The sequence below is a fragment of the Leuresthes tenuis genome, unplaced genomic scaffold (genome assembly GCF_036924035.1).
Source record: "Leuresthes tenuis unplaced genomic scaffold, fLeuTen1.0.hap1 SCAF_21, whole genome shotgun sequence".
In the NCBI taxonomy this organism is placed as follows: Eukaryota; Metazoa; Chordata; class Actinopteri; order Atheriniformes; family Atherinopsidae; genus Leuresthes; species Leuresthes tenuis.
This window is the reverse complement of record NW_027325375.1, coordinates 1,903,058-1,925,642: the sequence shown is the minus strand read 5'-3', so window position 1 is coordinate 1,925,642 and position 22,585 is coordinate 1,903,058. Positions and strand designations below refer to the sequence as shown.

Genomic DNA, 22,585 nt, shown 5'->3' with positions numbered 1-22,585 from the left:
TCCAGCCATCTCCCCCCTCATCACACAAATCATCAACTCCTCCCTCACTTCTGGTTCCGTCACTCACTCAAACTGGCTGCCATTACTCCAACACTCAAAAACCTGGCCTCAACCCTGATGACATGAACAACTTCCGCCCCTCTCCAATCTCCCCTTTCTGTCAAAAATACTGGAACAAGTAGTTGTAGTAGTTCTAAACTCAAGACCCATCTCATCTCCAACGATCTCACAACATAGCACAGAAACAGCCCTCCTCAAAATCACCAACAACCTTCTCCTCTCCTCAGACTCTGGACATCTCACCATCCTCATTCTCCTCGACCTCACCGCAGCCTTCGACACCATCAACCACTCCATCCTCCTCTTTACATTCCCACCAAGTCCATCAGCGCTGCAACTCAGTCCACTTTCTCCATCTGCCTCACTGATCTCAGATCATGGACGCACACCAACAGTCTCCAGCTGAACTAAAAAATCCAACATGATCATCATCTGTCCCAAATCACTCACCAGAACCACTGACAACTTCTCCCTCTCCATTGATAACTCCACCCTGTCCCCCTCCCCACACATCCGCAACCTCAGAATCACCTTTGATAGCAACCTTTTCCTTTAAGCAACACATCAACCACATCACTAAATCTGCCTTCTTCCATCTCAAAAACATAGCACACCCTTCACTCACCTTCTCAGCTGCTGAAACACTCATCACTTCCAGACTCGACTACTGCAATAGCATCCTTTATGGTACATCATCCAAAGTCCTCAATAAACTTCAGTCCATCCAGAACTCTGCACCCATGACCACATCACCCCCGTCCTTCAAAACCTCCACTGGCTCCCTGTCCCACAACGCATCCAATTCAAAGGCCTTCTCCTCACCCACAAAGCCCTCCATAACCAGGCTCCCTCCTACCTCACTGACCTGCTATTGTCTTTTAACCTGATTTTAACATTTGTGTGTAAAGCGTCTTTGTGTACTCTTTTAAAAGCGCTCTATAAATAAAATGTATTATTATTTTTTTTTATTTACCTACTGAATATATCAAATATCTAGTAAAAATGATAAACAACCCATAAAAAAATAAAAATATAAGATAAAACATCTGAGATACAGTTTCTAAAAATGAAACATTTTCATCAATAAAGTGAAGTTTTTAGATAAATAATTAAACATTTGATCAAAAAGTCTAAAATCATTGAAAAGTCTAAATGTTCAGATACTAAATAAAAATTTTATGGAAAAGAAAATATCAAAATGATTTTTGAAAATACTTTTGGATGATTTTAAAAATTCAACATTTGAAATACAAAGTCAAACAATGTGAGATTGAATGTTAAAAATAATGATGTAAAAAGATGTAAAATATCAAATGTCTGCGATCAGAAATCAATAATTCAGTCTATAACTGCACATCATCAGGATGAACCCTGGCTGCTCAGCAAACTTCTGCTCATTGCAGCAGAATCAGTGAAGATCTGTCAGCAGGTTGGAAATTCATCTTGGCTGATTGCAGCTCAGTGATTCCTCTCTGGTGTCACAGTTTGTCACATGTGCAGCAAACTAACTGCAGCTGACAGCAACTGAATGGTCTCAGCTGAAGTGAGCTGCAGAGAAACACAACATACTGATATTCAGTGTGAAGCTTTGACTGGAAACACAGAAAAACAACATCCTGGAAGAATGGCAGCTTCCATCTTTAAAGGACTGGAAGAGGAAGAAGTTTCCAAGGAATCATTCAGAAGAGTTTCAACCAGAAACTGACTGAATCCATGAATCTGAAAAGGTGTTTTTGAGTGAAAGAGACAGACATGTACAGACTGAACCATCTGTTCAACAGTGATTCTCTGACAGGAGGAAACTCTTTATGCTCAACACAGAGATGCTGAGGAACCACGAAACCAGACTCCAAACCCAGGAAGCAGAGGTTCTTCAGTGAATGTGGTGTTGAAGGTGTGGAGGTGGATCAGTGTGTCAGAGGAGACTCTGTAGAAGGACAGAGTGCCAGCAGGACAGTCCAAATACACTGCTGCTCTGTTAGAGACAGAGGAGGAGGAGGAGGAGGAGGAGGAGGAGGAGGAGGGGATGAGTGTTTCTCTGCTATTGTGCCACACAGAGTAACCAAAACTATCAGAGCAGATCAGACACCAGGACTGATCATTCTCTCCAAACACACAGTCTCTGCCTCCTCCTCTCCTGCTGATTCTTCTGTAACTCACTGATATATAAACTCTTCCTCTCCACTCGACCTCCCAGTAACAGCGACCAGTCAGAACATTTCTACACAGCAGCTGAGACCAGCCATCAAATCTGTCTGGATGATCAGGATATGACTGATCCTCCTCCACACGTGTCACCTTCCTGTTGTTGTCAGACAGTTTCAGGTTTCTGTTCACTGTGTTTGTGTCGATGGTGAGTCGACAGGAATCTGATGGAGAGAACAAACACAATCCAGCTGCAGTTATTGATCTATCATCTGTTCACTTTGATCAGTGAGTGATGTGACAGTGTGAAGATGGCTGGATGTCATGAATCAGATGAAGAACACACTTACACTTCCTCAGACCTGGTGTCAGCCATCGTTCTCCAGCAGGCTCCACCCTGAAAGGAGGAGGAGGGTCAGAGCAGCACCGTCTCTTTCAGCATGCACACATGGACATTACATGGCTCTCACACACACATTGTTCTACACTGAGGAAGATGCTGACTGCTCATGAGTACTTCACACAGCCACACTTGAAAAACACAGAAATATCCCTTTAACTGGATGAATAAAGTCTCTGAATCTGCTGAACATGTTTCCTTACAGGCTGTGCATTAACCATCAGATGATTGCTGGTATGGATGTTTTCTTTGTGGCCCATTTATCTCAGAAATGACCTGATAAACCTCCATCATTCTGACAGATCCACGCTGTTTTAAGGGGACACCGGCTAATGCTGGCAGACATTTCCTCCTCCTCCTGAAAGAGGTTTGCTCTTCCCTCGCTGCTCGTCATCACTTCTAACCAGCTCATGAGCCGGTGAAAGGGAAAGGAGCGGACTGTGTCTGAAGCTATGGAAATAAGTTATGAAAGTACGTGGACAGCATGGGATGTTTCAGAAGTTTCATCTCCACTTCGGATCAGACTTAAATTACACTGAAAACATCTGTACGCACGGTCCGAAGAACATTGTGTGATGCTGCAGCAGACCTCTCCTTACCTGAGAGTGTCCAGCCTCCACTGTGGATCCTCCAGTCCAGCTGATAGCTGCTTCACTCCTGAGTCTCCTGGATGGTTGTAGCTTAGGTCCAGCTCTCTCAGATGGGAGGGGTTGGAGGTCAGAGCTGAGATCAGAGAAGCACAGCCTTCCTCTGTGATCAGACAGCCTGACAGGCTGCAGAAAACAACACAAATGGCAGATCAGATTCTGAGAGAAAAGACACCAACAGCAGACACCATCCTGAACAGGTCAGCTGTTCATCCATGACTGTAAAGCAGAATTAAAATGATCAGCAGTTGAACAGCTGAATGAAACCTGACCTGAGAGCTTCCAGGTTACAGTTTGGACTCTGCAGTCCAACAGACAGCTGCTTCACCCCTGAATCCTGCAGGTTGTTGTTACTCAGGTCCAGTTCTGTCAGACTGGAGGACTGGGAGCTGAGAGCTGAGGACAGAGCTGCACAGCTTCTCTCTGAGAGGTTACAGCCATTCAGCCTGGGGAGGGAATAATGAGATAAATCTGTGACTTTCTCTCTGATAAACTTCAGGAGTATATTCATACACATTCCTCAAAATCTAAATATGCAAGTAAATAAATAATGAATTATAAAATAATTAAAAGATTATCTGATAAATAACTGTTATTTTCTCTTCGTTTAACAAGTAAACAGCGTATTTAAAACATATTTATCTCTGTACTTACACAGCTTTGTTGGAGGCTTTGACCAATGGCAGCAGCCTCAGAAGAGCCTCCTCTGAAGCAGAGTATTTCTTCAGGTCAAACACATCCAGATGTTTTCCTGATGACAGTAAGATGAAGACCAGAGCTGACCACTGAGCAGGAGACAGTTCATCTGTGGAGAGACGTCCTGAACTCAGGGCCTGTTGGATCTCCTCCACCAGAGAACGATCATTCAGTTCATTCAGACAGTGGAACAGATTGATGCTTCTCTCTGCAGACAGATCCTCACTGATCTTCTCCTTGATGTAATCAACTGTTTCCTGATTGGTCTGTGAGCTACTTCCTGCCTGTGTCAGCAGGCCTCGTAGGAGCCTCTGATTGGTCTGCAGGGAAAGACCCAGGAGGAAGCGGAGGAACAGGTCCAGGTGTCCATTTGGACTCTGTAAGGCCTTGTCCACAGAACTCTGATGGAGATATTTTAGATTAGGTTTGTTAAATATTTTTAACCACACAGAGTTTGTTTGTTGTTCTTCCATCAGGTTGACTCCAGACTTGATGAAGGTCAGATGGACATGAAGAGCAGCCAGAAACTCCTGAACACTCAGATGGATGAAGCAGAACACCTTCTCCTGGTACAGCCCTCTCTCCTCTTTAAAGATCTGTGTGAACACTCCTGAGTACACTGAGGCTGCTGAGATATCGATGCCACACTCTGTCAGGTCTGATTCATAGAAGATCAGGTTTCCTTTCTGCAGCTGCTCAAAAGCCAGTTTTCCCAGAGACTCAATCATCTTCCTGCTCTCTGGACTCCAGTGTGGATCTGTCTCAGCTCCTCCATCATACTTGACCTTCTTCACTTTGGCCTGAACCACCAGGAAGTGGATGTACATCTCAGTCAGGGTCTTGGGCAGCTCTCCTCCCTCTCTGGTTTCCAACACATCCTCCAGAACTGTTGCAGTGATCCAGCAGAAGACTGGGATGTGGCACATGATGTGGAGGCTTCGTGATGTCTGGATGTGGGAGATGATGCTGCTGGCCTGCTCCTCATCTCTGAATCTCTTCCTGAAGTACTCCTCCTTCTGTGGGTCAGTGAACCCTCTGACCTCTGTCACCATGCCAACACAGCCAGGAGGGATCTGATTGGCTGCTGCAGGCCGTGTGGTTATCCAGAGGCGAGCAGAGGGAAGCAGGTTCCCCCTGATGAGGTTTGTCAGCAGCACATCCACTGAGGTGGACTCTGTAGCATCAGTCAGGGGCTCCTTGCTGTGGAAGTCCAGAGGAAGTCGACACTCATCCAGACCGTCAAAGATGAACACAACCTGGAACTGTTCAAAGCTGCAGATTCCTGCTTCTTTGGTTTCAGTAAAGAAGTGATGAACAAGTTCCACCAAGCTGAACTTTTTCTCTTTCAGCACATTCAGCTCTCTGAAAGTGAATGGAAACATGAAGTGGATGTCCTGGTTGGCTTTGCCTTCAGCCCAGTCCAGAGTGAACTTCTGTGTTAAGACTGTTTTCCCAATGCCAGCCACTCCCTTTGTCATCACTGTTCTGATTGGTTCGTCTCTTCCAGGTGGGAGTTTAAAGATGTCTTCTTGTCTGATGGATGTTTCTGCTCTGTCTGCTTTCCTGGATGCTGCTTCAATCTGTCTGACCTCATGTTCATCATTGACCTCTCCAGTCCCCCCCTCTGTGATGTAGAGCTCTGTGTAGATCTGATTCAGAAGGGTTGGGTTTCCTGCTCTAGGAATCCCCTCAAACACACACTGGAACTTCTTCTTCAGAGCAGATTTAACTTTACGTCCACAAACTGCAGCAGAAAGTTCTGAATGAAGACAAGAAATAACATCAGTAAACAGACATTTCAACCCTGTAAAGAATGAGTATTTGAACATGTGTTGTTCTGTGAGCTGAGACATCAGTAAATGTGTCATTTATCCAGCAGGTTAAATCTTTAGAGAAATCCTCTTACTGCTCTGCAGACGCTCAGCCAGCTCCTCCTGCTTCATTCTCCTCAGGAAGTGAACTGTGATCTTCACTAATGCCTCTCTGCTCCACCTCTGCTCTTCATCCTCACCCTCCCTCTGACTCTCTAAGCATTCTGGGTAATCTGGACTCAGAACCTTCTGGATCTTCTTCAGCTCCTCCTTCACAAAAGTGAGCATGTTGTCCTCCAGCAGCTGGAACAGAATACTATATGAATGAGCCAATCAGACTGAAATCATGGAGCCAAACATCAGATCCATGTTGGACACACTGACAATCCGCTGGTCTGCAAAGTGCAACCTGGAGATGACTGTGAACACAATAGATGGAAAAGTAGTTGTTGTACATGTACAGACCATAAATATGGAGTCCAGCTGTGTCTGATGCTGCTGGGCAGACTGACCACTGGGAACCTCTGAGCTTTGCTGGTCCACTCTGTGGAGGAATCATGAAGAATGAGCTCACATTGTGTCTGTCCACACAGAGAAAAACACAAGGTAAAGGTCCATGAAGGGATGTGTGGATGTGAACAGTGAACGCAGCCATAAAGCAGCTGATTAACTCTGAAGCTGCACATCAGCAGCATCTGTGTTCCAGAAGATAAGAGCTCAGTGAAAAAGTTTGTAAAGCAGCTGACATTGTTCAGAACATTTATTTTAGAAAAAGCTCCGATATAATAAATATCATTTTTAATATTTTCCTCACTGAAAGAGACTTATTTTAACATCCATTCTTTCCACTCTGACAGTTTCACATGTGAACATGAAATGATGTGAATAAGAGCTCACATTAAACACAAGTTGGAATAAGAACTGTTCAGACTGACTCTGGTACATTTTACAGTGTTACACCATTTACACTCAGCTCACCTCAGAGACCGTGAACGTTGGTCTGATTTAAAGTTAATAAAACGACCTGTTGACCTGTCGCTCTTCATGGACACACAGCTGGGTTCAGGTTCAGGTTCACGTTGAAGTGTGCGTCTCCGATTGATCCGACTGAATAACTGTGACGGACTAATCCGATCTGATTTTAACCTTGATTGTAAAATGAAATGAAGGTTTGGTTTAAATTTACATGGTCAGTAAAATTGTGGATTAAAAAGTAAAAATGTTTTAATCTTTTAAGATATTTAATTGAGATTAAATAAAATCTGAAAACTGAAAAAACTTTGTTATAATTTAAGTTTAATTTATATTACAGATTTTATGCACCATGTTTACATTACATGTTATGTACAGCTGGACATGATGAATATTAATAAATTGAGCAGATATCAAATATTTTATCTGAGAACTATTCATCATCTTAACTGTTAGTCAGCTTGGTTTGAACACTGAAGACTTACTTTCTGTCAGATGGATCCATGCTGCTGAATTCCCATCAGCTCACACACACTTTCTACCTTCATCTGCAGAGGAAACACAGATCATTCATCTGCACATCAACTCAAATCCTCTTTTCCATCATCTGTGCTGTAAACAGATCAGCTGCTCCTCCACTGATTGGCTCTGATTCTCTGTTTCATGTCAGTGTCAGCTGAATGCAGTCAGACAGGAGTGTTGAGGCAGAGGAAGCTGCCATCAGCTGCTCTTACACTACCTGTCCACTAGATGGAGGCATGGAGCTACAGCCCAGCACACACCTCATGATGAAGGATTCTTAGGAAGAGCTTCTTTCCTGAGGCTGTGACCCTGCTGAATTCTGCACCATCACTTTAACTTCTACCATCGTACCGTCACTTTACTGCATCCTTGCACCTTCTGCACTGCTTATGTGTCTGACTATATTCTATATATTACTATACTGTCTATATTTCATCATCATCTCTACATTCCTTTAAGATAATAATCACCAAACCTGTTAGAAAATGGTACGATCCACCTCAGGGGTGTTTGAGATTTTACGGCTGTTTTTCTGGTCATGAATGTGATAAATATATTTAACTTGAATAAAATAAAAACATGAAGCAGTTTATTTGTGAAGAAAACAAACAGAAACATCAGCTGATCATCATTTTGATTGAATCCAGTTAATTAATAATCTGATCATCGTGTAGATTTGTCTTCAAACACAAACTGATCAAAGTTTGTTCTGAAATAAGAAGCGAACATGTTCTCCAACATTACAGAGCAGAAACAAACAGGAAACTCACAGATTGTTCAGAGCTGCAGAAGAAGAAGACTCTCCACTCGACAGACTGAGACACAGGTGAGCTGCTTCCTGGAACCAGTCAGAGCAGAGTCCACCTGTGATGGAGGCGGGACAGATAGAACCTGTCTGACCAGTGGAGTTCATGTTAAAACACGCCTCCAAGTTCCTTAACAACAAACTCTGATCTGAAAACATTTATTCAGCCGTTCTCTCTGAATGTTCTCTGAGATTCTCCAGAATCGCCATCAGAAACATTAAAACCAGGCTTTGAACTGGGATCTGTTCTGTGCAGGAGCTCTGTAGTTTTAGTGCTGCTGCAGATGCACCAGATGTGTGCACAAGGCCGTAACTACCATAGAGGACACCGAGGTCGTGTCCTCGGTATTTTTATTTATTTATTTTTTTAAATTGTGGTGATTTAATATTTGAAGAGCCAAGAGTAGCGCGACTGTTTAATAAAACAGGGGCTCAGTTTGGGCTTACGTGCTGCGTGTCATCAAAAACATGCACTGTCGCTATGGTAACTACCACACACAAGTCGGACTTTGATGTTAGTGAGTCAGTCAGTCTCACCTGTAACTGGAAGAGGAGCACATCAAGCTAAAAATGTAGGTGGAGAGCAGTTTAAGTGGTAGATGACTGTGAGAAAAAAATGTGTTTTAATGTGGAGATATTTTTATTTTATTGAAACAAAATAAAACATCCGGTTAATTTTCAAAATAATAATAATAATAACTAGAAAATTTCTGAAGAAATTTTGATGGGTGCCCAGCTGCTGCCCGTCCACACACACACACAGATGAGAGCTGTGCTGTGCTGAGAGACCTGCTAGTTGCCAGTCAAGCATTAGGTATTTCAAATCCAGTATTAAACTAAGGTACAGAGATAAGCTCAAACATAGTTTAACATTTGAGATCCTGGCCTGCTGTGGTGAAACCTGCCTGCTTTGGGCAGCACGAGGGAGAGACGGCTGGCTTAATAGATGGCTTAAACAAAAGCTGTGAGGGGAAGTGTCAGTACTTACTTTAGACCTTTTTGTCTGTCTCTGCAGCATCTGCATGATGACTGTAGTCTGGATTCATGCTGGTTGCTCATGTTTTAAAAGCTGGAGACAACAATCATGAAATTAGCACCAAGCACACATGATGAAAAGCACTGAAACTGTCTTCATACATGTAGAAGTCTCACCTGTAAGTGCAGCGTTACATCTAATGAGGTCCTGCTTCTCCAACCGAAGATGCTGCATCAGTGTTTTCTGGGGGGGGGGGGGGGGGGGGGGGGGGGGGGGGGTGTTTGGTTTCTCTGACAGAAGAAAAACAAAAGCATGATAACTTCTAATGAATAAATGGAACAATCTGGTGATGTTATGAGTTAAGGATTCACGTTAAACAGAGTGAAGTGTGAGGTGTAACTCTGAACCTTTGACTCCAACATTTACCTCAGTTTCATCTTTTTCTCTGTCTGACTGAAGCTTCTCTGTCTGACTGAAGCTTCTCCGTCTCTGTCCTGTCTGCCTTCTCTGAGCTTGTCATCACTGGTGGTGTAGCTCTCCGACTGAACAAACTCATGATACTCTTCTCACAAAAACATGGTCAAGGATGATAAACTAATTGTCAAAGCATCACCGTGCCAGCAATCAGGAGGAATCACACTCTACTAGTTAAGCCATGATCCTCAAAGTTCATATTTCACTGATTGGAAGATATGTACAATAATTAACATAATTGCCAACTGTCAAATAAAATACCATGATTATAATTCAAAAGTGCTCATGACTTGAGAATATATAGACGAATAAATAGATGAATAAATAGACATAAAAATGGATAAATAAGCTAAATGAGCACTGAACACAAGCCATATTCTGTTCAAATCACAATGCATTCACATTCTGACTCATTCGACACCAGCACATAGCTTTTGCCGTCGAGCGCGTTCAAGTTCAGGCTGCGGGCTAACAATGTAGCATGCTAAGCTAAGGCAGGCACACAGAAACATCGGCGGAAGGAAAATTAGCAAATACGTTGTCTTTATTTAACTCGAAGACGTCATATTTCCGCCACGATCAACGACAGATAATGTTCAATATAACTGGTCAACACAAGCCTTATACTGAAATAAACTCATTAAATTCATATTCCAACAAGTTCAATTTGAACAAGCTTTTGCCGTCGAGCGCGTTCAAGTTCAGGCTGCGGGCTAACAATGTAGCATGCTAAGCTAAGGCAGGCACAAAGAAACATCGGCGGAAGGAAAATTAGCAAATACGTTGTCTTTATTTAATTCGAAGACGTCATATTTCCGCCACGATCAACGACAGATAATGTTCAATATAACCACAACGTAAATTCATAGCTTTCACAGCATTCCACGCCAGACAGCGGGCTAATAGTGTAGCATGCTAAACAAAGCAGTCACACCGAAACATCGGCGGAAGGAAAATTAGCAAATACCTCGTCTTTATTTAACTGGGAGACGGTCATATTTCCGCCACGATCAACGACAGATAATGTTCAATATAACCACAACGTAAATTCATAGCTTTCACAGCATTCCACGCCAGACAGCGGGCTAATAGTGTAGCATGCTAAACAAAGCAGTCACACCGAAACATCGGCGGAAGGAAAATTAGCAAATACCTCGTCTTTATTTAACTGGGAGACGGTCATATTTCCGCGACGATCAACGACAGATAATGTTCAATATAACCACAACGTAAATTCATAGCTTTCACAGCATTCCACGCCAGACAGCGGGCTAATAGTGTAGCATGCTAAACAAAGCAGTCACACCGAAACATCGGCGGAAGGAAAATTAGCAAATACCTCGTCTTTATTTAACTGGGAGACGGTCATATTTCCGCCACGATCAACGACAGATAATGTTCAATATAACCACAACGTAAATTCATAGCCTTCATAGCATTCCACGCCAAACAGCGGGTTTATAGTGTAGCATGCTAAACAAAGCAGTCACACCGAAACATCGGCGGAAGGAAAATTAGCAAATACCTCGTCTTTATTTAACTGGGAGACGGTCATATTTCCGCCACGATCAACGACAGATAATGTTCAATATAACCACAACGTAAATTCATAGCTTTCACAGCATTCCACGCCAGACAGCGGGCTAATAGTGTAGCATGCTAAACAAGGCAGCCACACCGAAACATCGGCGGAAGGAAAATTAGCAAATACCTCGTCTTTATTTAACTGGAGGACGGTCATATTTCCGCCACGATCAACGACAGATAATGTTCAATATAACCAAACCAAGCAAAAAATAGATCTTACCTGAACAAAGCTCGCCAGACAGAAAGACTACTCAAGAATATTCGAAGAAGCAGGGGCGAAGTGACGATCCAACAACCAATGAAAACAGTGGAATTGCTGACGTGTGTCGTCAAGCGTCTGGTATGAAGCTGTTAAAACAGCTGAAGTGTTGATCATAATGGAAAACATATGAGTCCGTGCGCGCTGTCGCGCGCATTTGTCTCGTGAGTGGCACGAACCTGTTATCACAGCTGATGTGTTGATCATAATGGAAAACATATGAGTCAGTGCGCGCTATCGCGCGCATTTGTTTCGTGAGGGCTAGCATGACGCTGTTGATAGCTGATCATAATGGAAAACATATGAGTCCGTGCGCGCTGTCGCGCGCATTTGTCTCGTGAGTGGCACGAACCTGTTATCACAGCTGATGTGTTGATCATAATGGAAAACATATGAGTCAGTGCGCGCTATCGCGCGCATTTGTTTCGTGAGGGCTAGCATGACGCTGTTGATAGCTGATCATAATGGAAAACATATGAGTCCGTGCGCGCTGTCGCGCGCATTTGTCTCGTGAGTGGCACGAACCTGTTATCACAGCTGATGTGTTGATCATAATGGAAAACATATGAGTCAGTGCGCGCTATCGCGCGCATTTGTTTCGTGAGGGCTAGAATGACGCTGTTATGATAGATGTGTTGATCATAATGGAAAGCATATGAGTCAGTGCGCGCTATCGCGCGCATTTGTTTCGTGAGCGGCTAGCATGACGCTGTTGGGTCAGTGCGCGCTGTCGCGCGCATTTGTCTCGTGAGCGGCTAGCATGACGCTGTTGGGTCAGTGCGCGCTGTCGCGCGCATTTGTCTCGTGAGCAGCTGGCATGAAGCTGTTTTCACAGTTTTGGCTGCCTGCTGACAGACAGAGGCTGTCATGTTATATTGTATTAGGAGCACAGATAAAACAGGCTGGCATAATGCTGTTACAGCAGGCCAGCCTGCTTGGCTCTGCCCTCATCCGCCATCTTGATTCTGCCCTCATCAGCTGTGATAGAACAGGGCAGCCTTCTTGGGTGTGGTCAGCATTAGTTGCTATGGGCAACAGCTGTGCCTGCCAACTGCCAACTGCCGAATTCTGCACCTCACTTTGTCCCCTTAAAATCATGGGGTTTTCATATTGAGGCAGAAATCTGGAACAAAACGCTCGCTGTTCGAAAAGTAGAAGTCGTATCCGAATAATTCTTTCACCGTGAGCGCCAGAAGGCCCGGGGGAAGCCAGCGGTGTCATTTTTATTCTTCTAACCCCCGTGGCTCCTTTATTATGGCAGTTTTAAAATGATTTTTCACACTGATTTCAGGGCTCGGCCGTTTTATAATGGGATGGAATGTTCCCTCTCTGCGCTCAGAGGGGATTTGTGAGAAATCTGTGAGGCCCAGCTCAATGACAGTCACATTGGGTGAAAGACAACTAAAATACCTACGTTTTGATGTATAATTTATCAAGATCAGGCAGATATTTTGGACGTGAGAGGCATTTGTTCGAGAAATTGTTTTTTAAAGATTTTTAGAGTGACAGTTAGAGTGTAACTGACATTAGACGACCTCCTCTGGACACCTAAAACGTAAACTGCCGTTGTGTCAAAGCCGTATAAGCTATTAACAAGCCCTTTACCACAGTTAAAGCTGAGTCTTTCCTGTCACACACAAACTTTGAATGATGTGTGTGTGACGCTGTATGGCTGAGTTCAGAGGCCTCCAATGTGAGGCAGTTTGGGGCTCTTCGAGCCCCAAACTGCCTCTTTTTGGCCTTCTCCATTCATTTTCCCATTGACAATTTGCCCGCTTTTTCCCATTTATCCGCTATTCCGGTCGAGTAATGAGAGAGAAAAGTAATAGCACACTTCTGCCCATCGGCGCGCACGCAGCCATGTATTTTTTATTTTAGTCGGACCTTCGCTGCGGGCCGAGTTACGCGCCGAAAAACGTGACGGAAGCGGAAAAATAATAAGTATGAGCAATAGTAATATGTGTGCCCTGCCTATGGCATGGGGCACCCATAATAAATAATTTTCTGTGGTAACTTTCCCTTAGTTCATGAGTCACCATAATGGTCCAAAAAGCCTCAGAATGCCCCATTTTTACCTCAAATTTCAAAAGCTCCGCACCGCCCTCAAGGTTTTTTAAGATTTCAGACACATCTGAAAACATGATGTTGAAATGGAGTATTGTTTTCATTTCTATCAGTTTAGTATCTGACTGTGTTTATAGATTCAAGAGTTTTATTTGTCACATACACAATCATACATAGTACAATGTGCAGTGAAATTTTCTTTTTACCTGTTCCCAAGAATTAAGGATAAGAACTTAAATATAAATATGTCGAATAAAAAAAACCATGGCACAATAATTCCACACAAAATAAGAAAAATGCTTCAGTAAAAAAGTGTTGAGTGTAGGGTATTAAAATATAAGTGTAAAAATGTACAATATTAACAATATTATTGATGTTAGCATTAAGGTGCAGGTGAGTGAGATAGTCCAGGGAAACAGGACAGGGAGGAAAAGGCAGAGCCAAACCAAGCTCATCTTTGGGCCGAGCAGCAAGAAGAGGAGCAGTGATAGAGGGAGAACAGGTACTATAAAAGGAAGAGACTATGCCAGAACTGTATGCGTTTTAAAAGTCAGATGTATAATGCATGATAATTGAAGTATTGTGTACCATACCATGCTGGGGAATACCAAGGCTCGTAAGCAGTGATCATGGGCCCGGGTTTGCTAAACGAGCTCTTGATGAAATTTCACAATATTTTTGGGGTTTTTAACATTAAGCATCATTGTTCTAGGTCCAGTGAGACCTGCCCTGACCACTGACCAGTACAAGGCTATACTCCCTGTGCCAGCCACGGTGCTCCGACATCATCTGCAGCCAGGAGACTGGGTGCTCATTCAGGACCACAGGCTGAAACATTGACAGGGGGGATTGAGTCAATAAGGCAAGCAAAACAAAGCACCCCTGATACTGGAAAGCTGTTATTTAAACTGCACAGAGACGATTAGAACAAGAAAAACTGGATTCACTCTATCCACATCGGGCTATGAGAAAAGCTGCAAGAATAAGAGTTTCTGTGATGTGGGGAGGCCTCCTCCTGTCTTTTGGTTCTCATAATACTATGTAGCAAGCAAAAGTGTTTTGACTGTCTGAACTCGTCTTCCCCTAACATTAAATGGCTAGTAATGCCTTTCCCCATAACATTGAATGTCCCTTTCCCATAACATTGTGTGGTCAGCTAGCATAAACAATATAAATAGCATTAGCACCATTTTGTTAGCAGACAACTCTGAGCAGCTTCCTGATAGGTTGTGCGGACTTGTCTCTTTCTTGCAAGAAATAAATGTTTTGTGTTAATCGTATCCAGCGACTCTGAGCCTAATTTTGAGAGAATTTTTCTAACAGCACTTCATTTTTTAATTCTTTTTTTGTATTCTCATGGACCATTAAAGAAAGGGGCGCCTGCTTTTTTGAATAGTTAGGGATCCACTGCCTCCAATAGGACGTCTGTAGTGACTGCAATGTACATAATCCACCAACATCTTCAAAAGCCGCATATTTCACATTCAATACTTAGTAATAATAAGGATAACTGTTTAGTAGTCCTGGCCTCTTCAAGTGGCCGCGATGTTTGATGTTGCTTTTGTGTTTGGTTTCGTCAGTTTTACCTGTCCTGGAGGTTGAATAAACAGCACAGTCAACCCCGTCTCACAGCAAAATTTGTAATAGCTGCGTTGGTCCACAAGGAAAAACGTAGTATTGTCACAATTTGGCCCCCAAAATATGTAGGTTCAGGAGGCTGTTGTCAACCATTTCTATCAGTATCTGCATAAATAAAACGTTAAAAGCATACTTTATGGAAGATGTGATTTTTTTTGTCACCACAACACGTAGACAAGGACTTCAAATTCCCTCAAATGGCCTTTTTTTTTTTGTTTTGGATTGCCACTACAACTCCCGGCTGGGGCTTTTCTGAGTGGAGTCTGCATGTTCTGAGAATCTGAGAAATTAGGACAAAATGAAAGACATTTTTGTCAGTGTGAAGATTATAAATGAGTCCTGCCTTGAAATATTGACCTCTGAACCCTGACTTCAGTGCAATATAGAAGGCTTGTTAATCATTAACAGAAGAGGCTACAGATATGGGACCAACTGTTATAGAGAGCTCTTGACTTCAGCTATGTGTCTATACACACAACTGCATGTTTAAAATCTGATCACATGAATGTATTTTTCACCCCTGTAAATCTCTCCTTGTACTCTCAATTTAGTAGTTACAACTCCAAATTATAAGAATATAATTATAAAAGACCCCTTTTAAAAGAAACTACAATTACCTTGTGCCGTGCTATGTATCTGATACAAATTAGCACCATATTTGCAGTTCTTTCAAGTTTGCAGAGTAGGGTTGTGAGTAGGGTTTTAAAAACATTTATATGAGAACCTCCACTTGTGTCTTAGGTCCCATCCCATCCAGTTTGGTCAAGGATTGTCTTCCAGCCATCTCCCCCCTCATCACACAAATCATCAACTCCTCCCTCACTTCTGGTTCCGTCACTCACTCAAACTGGCTGCCATTACTCCAACACTCAAAAACCTGGCCTCAACCCTGATGACATGAACAACTTCCGGCCCATCTCCAATCTCCCCTTTCTGTCAAAAATACTGGAACAAGTAGTTGTAGTAGTTCTAAACTCAAGACCCATCTCATCTCCAACGATCTCACAACATAGCACAGAAACAGCCCTCCTCAAAATCACCAACAACCTTCTCCTCTCCTCAGACTCTGGACATCTCACCATCCTCATTCTCCTCGACCTCACCGCAGCCTTCGACACCATCAACCACTCCATCCTCCTCTTTACATTCCCACCAAGTCCATCAGCGCTGCAACTCAGTCCACTTTCTCCATCTGCCTCACTGATCTCAGATCATGGACGCACACCAACAGTCTCCAGCTGAACTAAAAAATCCAACATGATCATCATCTGTCCCAAATCACTCACCAGAACCACTGACAACTTCTCCCTCTCCATTGATAACTCCACCCTGTCCCCCTCCCCACACATCCGCAACCTCAGAATCACCTTTGATAGCAACCTTTTCCTTTAAGCAACACATCAACCACATCACTAAATCTGCCTTCTTCCATCTCAAAAACATAGCACACCCTTCACTCACCTTCTCAGCTGCTGAAACACTCATCACTTCCAGACTCGACTACTGCAATAGCATCCTTTATGGTACATCATCCAAAGTCCTCAATAAACTTCAGTCCATCCAGAACTCTGCACCCATGACCACATCACCCCCGTCCTTCAAAACCTCCACTGGCTCCCTGTCCCACAACGCATCCAATTCAAAGGCCTTCTCCTCACCCACAAAGCCCTCCATAACCAGGCTCCCTCCTACCTCACTGACCTGCTATTGTCTTTTAACCTGATTTTAACATTTGTGTGTAAAGCGTCTTTGTGTACTCTTTTAAAAGCGCTCTATAAATAAAATGTATTATTATTTTTTTTTATTTACCTACTGAATATATCAAATATCTAGTAAAAATGATAAACAACCCATAAAAAAATAAAAATATAAGATAAAACATCTGAGATACAGTTTCTAAAAATGAAACATTTTCATCAATAAAGTGAAGTTTTTAGATAAATAATTAAACATTTGATCAAAAAGTCTAAAATCATTGAAAAGTCTAAATGTTCAGATACTAAATAAAAATTTTATGGAAAAGAAAATATCAAAATGATTTTTGAAAATACTTTTGGATGATTTTAAAAATTCAACATTTGAAATACAAAGTCAAACAATGTGAGATTGAATGTTAAAAATAATGATGTAAAAAGATGTAAAATATCAAATGTCTGCGATCAGAAATCAATAATTCAGTCTATAACTGCACATCATCAGGATGAACCCTGGCTGCTCAGCAAACTTCTGCTCATTTCAGCAGAATCAGTGAAGATCTGTCAGCAGGTTGGAAATTCATCTTGGCTGATTGCAGCTCAGTGATTCCTCTCTGATGTCACAGTTTGTCACATGTGCAGCAAACTAACTGCAGCTGACAGCAACTGAATGGTCTCAGCTGAAGTGAGCTGCAGAGAAACACAACGTACTGATATTCAGTGTGAAGCTTTGACTGGAAACACAGAAAAACAACATCCTGGAAGAATGGCAGCTTCCATCTTTAAAGGACTGGAAGAGGAAGAAGTTTCCAAGGAATCATTCAGAAGAGTTTCAACCAGAAACTGACTGAATCCATGAATCTGAAAAGGTGTTTCTTAGTGAAAGAGTCAGACATGTACAGACTGAACCATCTGTTCAACAGTGATTCTCTGACAGGAGGAAACTCTTTATGCTCAACACAGAGATGCTGAGGAACCACGAAACCAGACTCCAAACCCAGGAAGCAGAGGTTCTTCAGTGAATGTGGTGTTGAAGGTGTGGAGGTGGATCAGTGTGTCAGAGGAGACTCTGTAGAAGGACAGAGTGCCAGCAGGACAGTCCACATACACTGCTGCTCTGTTAGAGACAGAGGAGGAGGAGGAGGAGGGGATGCGTGTTTCTCTGCTATTGTGCCACACAGAGTAACCAAAACTATCAGAGCAGATCAGACACCAGGACTGATCATTCTCTCCAAACACACAGTCTCTGCCTCCTCCTCTCCTGCTGATTCTTCTGTAACTCACTGATATATAAACTCTTCCTCTCCACTCGACCTCCCAGTAACAGCGACCAGTCAGAACATTTCTACACAGCAGCTGAGACCAGCCATCAAATCTGTCTGGATGATCAGGATATGACTGAACGTCCTCCACACGTGTCACCTTCCTGTTGTTGTCAGACAGTTTCAGGTTTCTGTTCACTGTGTTTGTGTCGATGGTGAGTCGACAGGAATCTGATGGAGAGAACAAACACAATCCAGCTGCAGTTATTGATCTATCATCTGTTCATTTTGATCAGTGAGTGATGTGACAGTGTGAAGATGGCTGGATGTCACGAATCAGATGAAGAACACACTTACACTTCCTCGGACCTGGTGTCAGCCATCGTTCTCCAGCAGGCTCCACCCTGAAAGGAGGAGGAGGGTCAGAGCAGCACCGTCTCTTTCAGCATGCATACATGGACATTACATGGCTCTCACACACACATTGTTCTACACTGAGGAAGATGCTGACTGCTCATGAGTCCTTCACACAGCCCCACTTGAAAAACATAGAAATATCCCTTTAACTGGATGAATAAAGTCTCTGAATCTGCTGAATATGTTTCCTTACAGGCTGTGCATTAACCAGCAGATGATTGCTGGTATGTATGTTTTCTTTGTGGCCCATTTATCTCAGAAATGACCTGATAAACCTCTATCATTCTGACAGATCCACGCTGTTTTAAGGGGACACCGGCTAATACTGGCAGATATTTCCTCCTCCTCCTGACAGAGGTTTGCTCCTCCCTCGCTGCTCCTCATCACTTCTAACCAGCTCATGAGCCGGTGAAAGGAAAAGGAGCGGACTGTGTCTGAAGCTATGGAAATAAGTTGTGAAAGTACGTGGACGGTATGGGATGTTTCAGAAGTTTCATCTCCACTTCGGATCAGACTTAAATTACACTGAAAACATCTGTACGCACGGTCTGAAGAACATTGTGTGATGCTGCAGCAGACCTCTCCTTACCTGAGAGTGTCCAGCCTCCACTGTGGATCCTCCAGTCCAGCTGATAGCTGCTTCACTCCTGAGTCTCCTGGATGGTTGTAGCTCAGGTCCAGCTCTCTCAGATGGGAGGGGTTGGAGGTCAGAGCTGAGATCAGAGAAGCACAGCCTTCCTCTGTGATCAGACAGCCTGACAGGCTGCAGAAAACAACACAAATGGCAGATTCTGAGAGAAAAGACACCAACAGTAGTAGTATTCTGTAAAGCAGAATTAAAATGATTAGCAGTTGAACAGCTGAATTAATCCTGACCTGAGAGCTTCCAGGTTACAGTTTGGACTCTGCAGTCCAACAGACAGCTGCTTCACCCCTGAATCCTGCAGGTTGTTGTTACTCAGGTCCAGTTCTGTCAGGCTGGAGGACTGGGAGCTGAGAGCTGAGGACAGAGCTGCCCAGCTTCTCTCTGAGAGGTTACAGCCACTCAGTCTGAGGAGGGAATAATGAGATAAATCTGTGACTTTCTCTCCGATAAACAGTCATTAGTAATTATTCACATTAAAGATGGTTAAATTAATGAATAAGGATGTATATAATAATTATATATTATAAAGTGTTGCCACATTCTTGCAGCGGGTTTCTTTCCTCTTTATGTGAACTGATCTGATGTAACTGTTTGCTGTGAATCTGTGTTATCTACAAACTGAAATTATCTGAGAAATAACTTATTTTCTCTCCTTTTAACAAGTAAACACAGTATTTAAAACATATTTATCTCTGTACTTACACAGCTTTGTTGGAGGCTTTGACCACTGACAGCAGCCTCAGAAGAGCCTCCTCTGAAGCAGAGTATTTCTTCAGGTCAAACACATCCAGATGTTTTCCTGATGACAGTAAGATGAAGACCAGAGCTGACCACTGAGCAGGAGACAGTTTATCTGTGGAGAGACGTCCTGAACTCAGGGCCTGTTGGATCTCCTCCACCAGAGAACGATCATTCAGTTCATTCAGACAGTGGAACAGATTGATGCTTCTCTCTGCAGACAGATCCTCACTGATCTTCTCCTTGATGTAATCAACTGTTTCCTGATTGGTCTGTGAGCTACTTTCTGTCTGTGTCAGCAGGCCTCGTAGGAGCCTCTGATTGGTCTGCAGGGAAAGACCCAGGAGGAAGCGGAGGAACAGGTCCAGGTGTCCATTTGGACTCTGTAAGGCCTTGTCCACAGAACTCTGATGGAGATATTTTAGATTAGGTTTGTTAAATATTTTTAACCACACAGAGTTTGTTTGTTGTTCTTCCATCAGGTTGACTCCAGAGTTGATGAAGGTCAGATGGACATGAAGAGCAGCCAGAAACTCCTGAACACTCAGATGAACGAAGCAGAACACCTTCTCCTGGTACAGCCCTCTCTCCTCTTTAAAGATCTGTGTGAACACTCCTGAGTACACTGAGGCTGCTGAGATATCGATGCCACACTCTGTCAGGTCTGATTCATAGAAGATCAGGTTTCCTTTCTGCAGCTGCTCAAAAGCCAGTTTTCCCAGAGACTCAATCATCTTCCTGCTCTCTGGACTCCAGTGTGGATCTGTCTCAGCTCCTCCATCATACTTGACCTTCTTCACTTTGGCCTGAACCACCAGGAAGTGGATGTACATCTCAGTCAGGGTCTTGGGCAGCTCTCCTCCCTCTCTGGTTTCCAACACATCCTCCAGAACTGTAGCAGTGATCCAGCAGAAGACTGGGATGTGGCACATGATGTGGAGGCTTCGTGATGTCTGGATGTGGGAGATGATGCTGCTGGCCTGCTCCTCATCTCTGAATCTCCTCCTGAAGTACTCCTCCTTCTGTGGGTCAGTGAACCCTCTGACCTCTGTCACCATGCCAACACAGCCAGGAGGGATCTGATTGGCTGCTGCAGGCCGTGTGGTTATCCAGAGGCGAGCAGAGGGAAGCAGGTTCCCCCTGATGAGGTTTGTCAGCAGCACATCCACTGAGGTGGACTCTGTAGCATCAGTCAGGGGCTCCTTGCTGTGGAAGTCCAGAGGAAGTCGACACTCATCCAGACCGTCAAAGATGAACACAACCTGGAACTGTTCAAAGCTGCAGATTCCTGCTTCTTTGGTTTCAGTAAAGAAGTGATGAACAAGTTCCACCAAGCTGAACTTTTTCTCTTTCAGCACATTCAGCTCTCTGAAAGTGAATGGAAACATGAACTGGATGTCCTGGTTGGCTTTGCCTTCAGCCCAGTCCAGAGTGAACTTCTGTGTTAAGACTGTTTTCCCAATGCCAGCCACTCCCTTTGTCATCACTGCTCTGATTGGTTCATCTCTTCCAGGTGGGAGTTTAAAGATGTCTTCTTGTCTGATGAATGTTTCTGCTCTGCCTGCTTTCCTGGATGCTGCTTCAATCTGTCTGACCTCATGTTCATCATTGACCTCTCCAGTCCCTCCCTCTGTGATGTAGAGCTCTGTGTAGATCTGATTCAGAAGGGTTGGGTTTCCTGCTTTAGGAATCCCCTCAAACACACACTGGAACTTCTTCTTCAGAGCAGATTTAAGTTTATAAACTGGAGAAAGTTCTGAATGAAGACAAGAAATAACATCAGTAAACAGACATTTCAACCCTGTAAAGAATGAGTATTTGAACATGTGTTGTTCTGTGAGCTGAGACATCAGTAAATGTGTCATTTATCCAGCAGGTTAAATCTTTAGAGAAATCCTCTTACTGCTCTGCAGACGCTCAGCCAGCTCCTCCTGCTTCATTCTCCTCAGGAAGTGAACTGTGATCTTCACTAATGCCTCTCTGCTGCTCCTCTGCTCTTCATCCTCACCCTCCCTCTGACTCTCTAAGCATTCTGGGTAATCTGGACTCAGAACCTTCTGGATCTTCTTCAGCTCCTCCTTCACAAAAGTGAGCATGTTGTCCTCCAGCAGCTGGAACAGAATACTATATGAATGAGCCAATCAGACTGAAATCATGGAGCCAAACATCAGATCCATGTTGGACACACTGACAATCCGCTGGTCTACAAAGTGCAGCCTGGAGATGACTGTGAACACAATAGATGGAAAAGTAGCTGTTGTACATGTACAGACCATAAATATGGAGTCCAGCTGTGTCTGATGCTGCTGGGCAGACTGACCACTGGGAACCTCTGAGCTTTGCTGGTCCACTCTGTGGAGGAATCATGAAGAATGAGCTCACATTGTGTCTGTCCACACAGAGACAAACACAAGGTAAAGGTCCATGAAGGGATGTGTGGATGTGAACAGTGAACGCAGCCATAAAGCAGCTGATTAACTCTGAAGCTGCACATCAGCAGTAATGTAATGTCCGGTAATGCGGACCAAACTCTGACACCGGTCATACAGAGACTGAACGGACCCTATCAAGGGGTCCGGCACTCCATATTCCCAGAGCACCCCCCACAGGACTCCCCGAGGGACACGGTCGAACGCTTTCGCCAAGTCCACAAAACACATCGAACTCCCATGCACCCTCCAGGATCCTGCCGAGGGTATAGAGCTGGTCCACTGTTCCACGGCCAGGATGAAAACCTCACTGCACCTCCTGAATCCGAGGCTCGATTATCCG

The 22,585-nt window shown here is 43.7% G+C and overlaps 1 protein-coding gene and 1 pseudogene across 1 annotated transcript; both read right to left on the bottom strand.

Moving 5' to 3' along the window:
- LOC140280302 (uncharacterized) overlaps positions 1–22,261 on the bottom strand; it is a 40,776-nt pseudogene extending 18,515 nt beyond the window's left edge.
- LOC140280015 (protein NLRC3-like) lies at positions 3,903–6,361 on the bottom strand. The gene is made up of 3 exons (XM_072375268.1): positions 6,225–6,361; positions 5,855–6,062; positions 3,903–5,707 (listed from the first exon to the last, which is right to left on the bottom strand). Exons 1-3 carry the CDS (start codon positions 6,225–6,227, stop codon positions 3,903–3,905), a joined length of 2,016 nt encoding a protein of 671 aa, XP_072231369.1. The 5' UTR covers positions 6,228–6,361.
- Positions 22,262–22,585: the final 324 nt, after the last annotated feature.

Coding starts and splice junctions, on each gene's coding strand:
- LOC140280015 (XM_072375268.1), bottom strand. Junction 5,708..5,854: donor GGCTGAGCGTCTGCAGAGCA/GTAAGAGGATTT, acceptor GTCTTCATTCAG/AACTTTCTGCTGCAGTTTGT.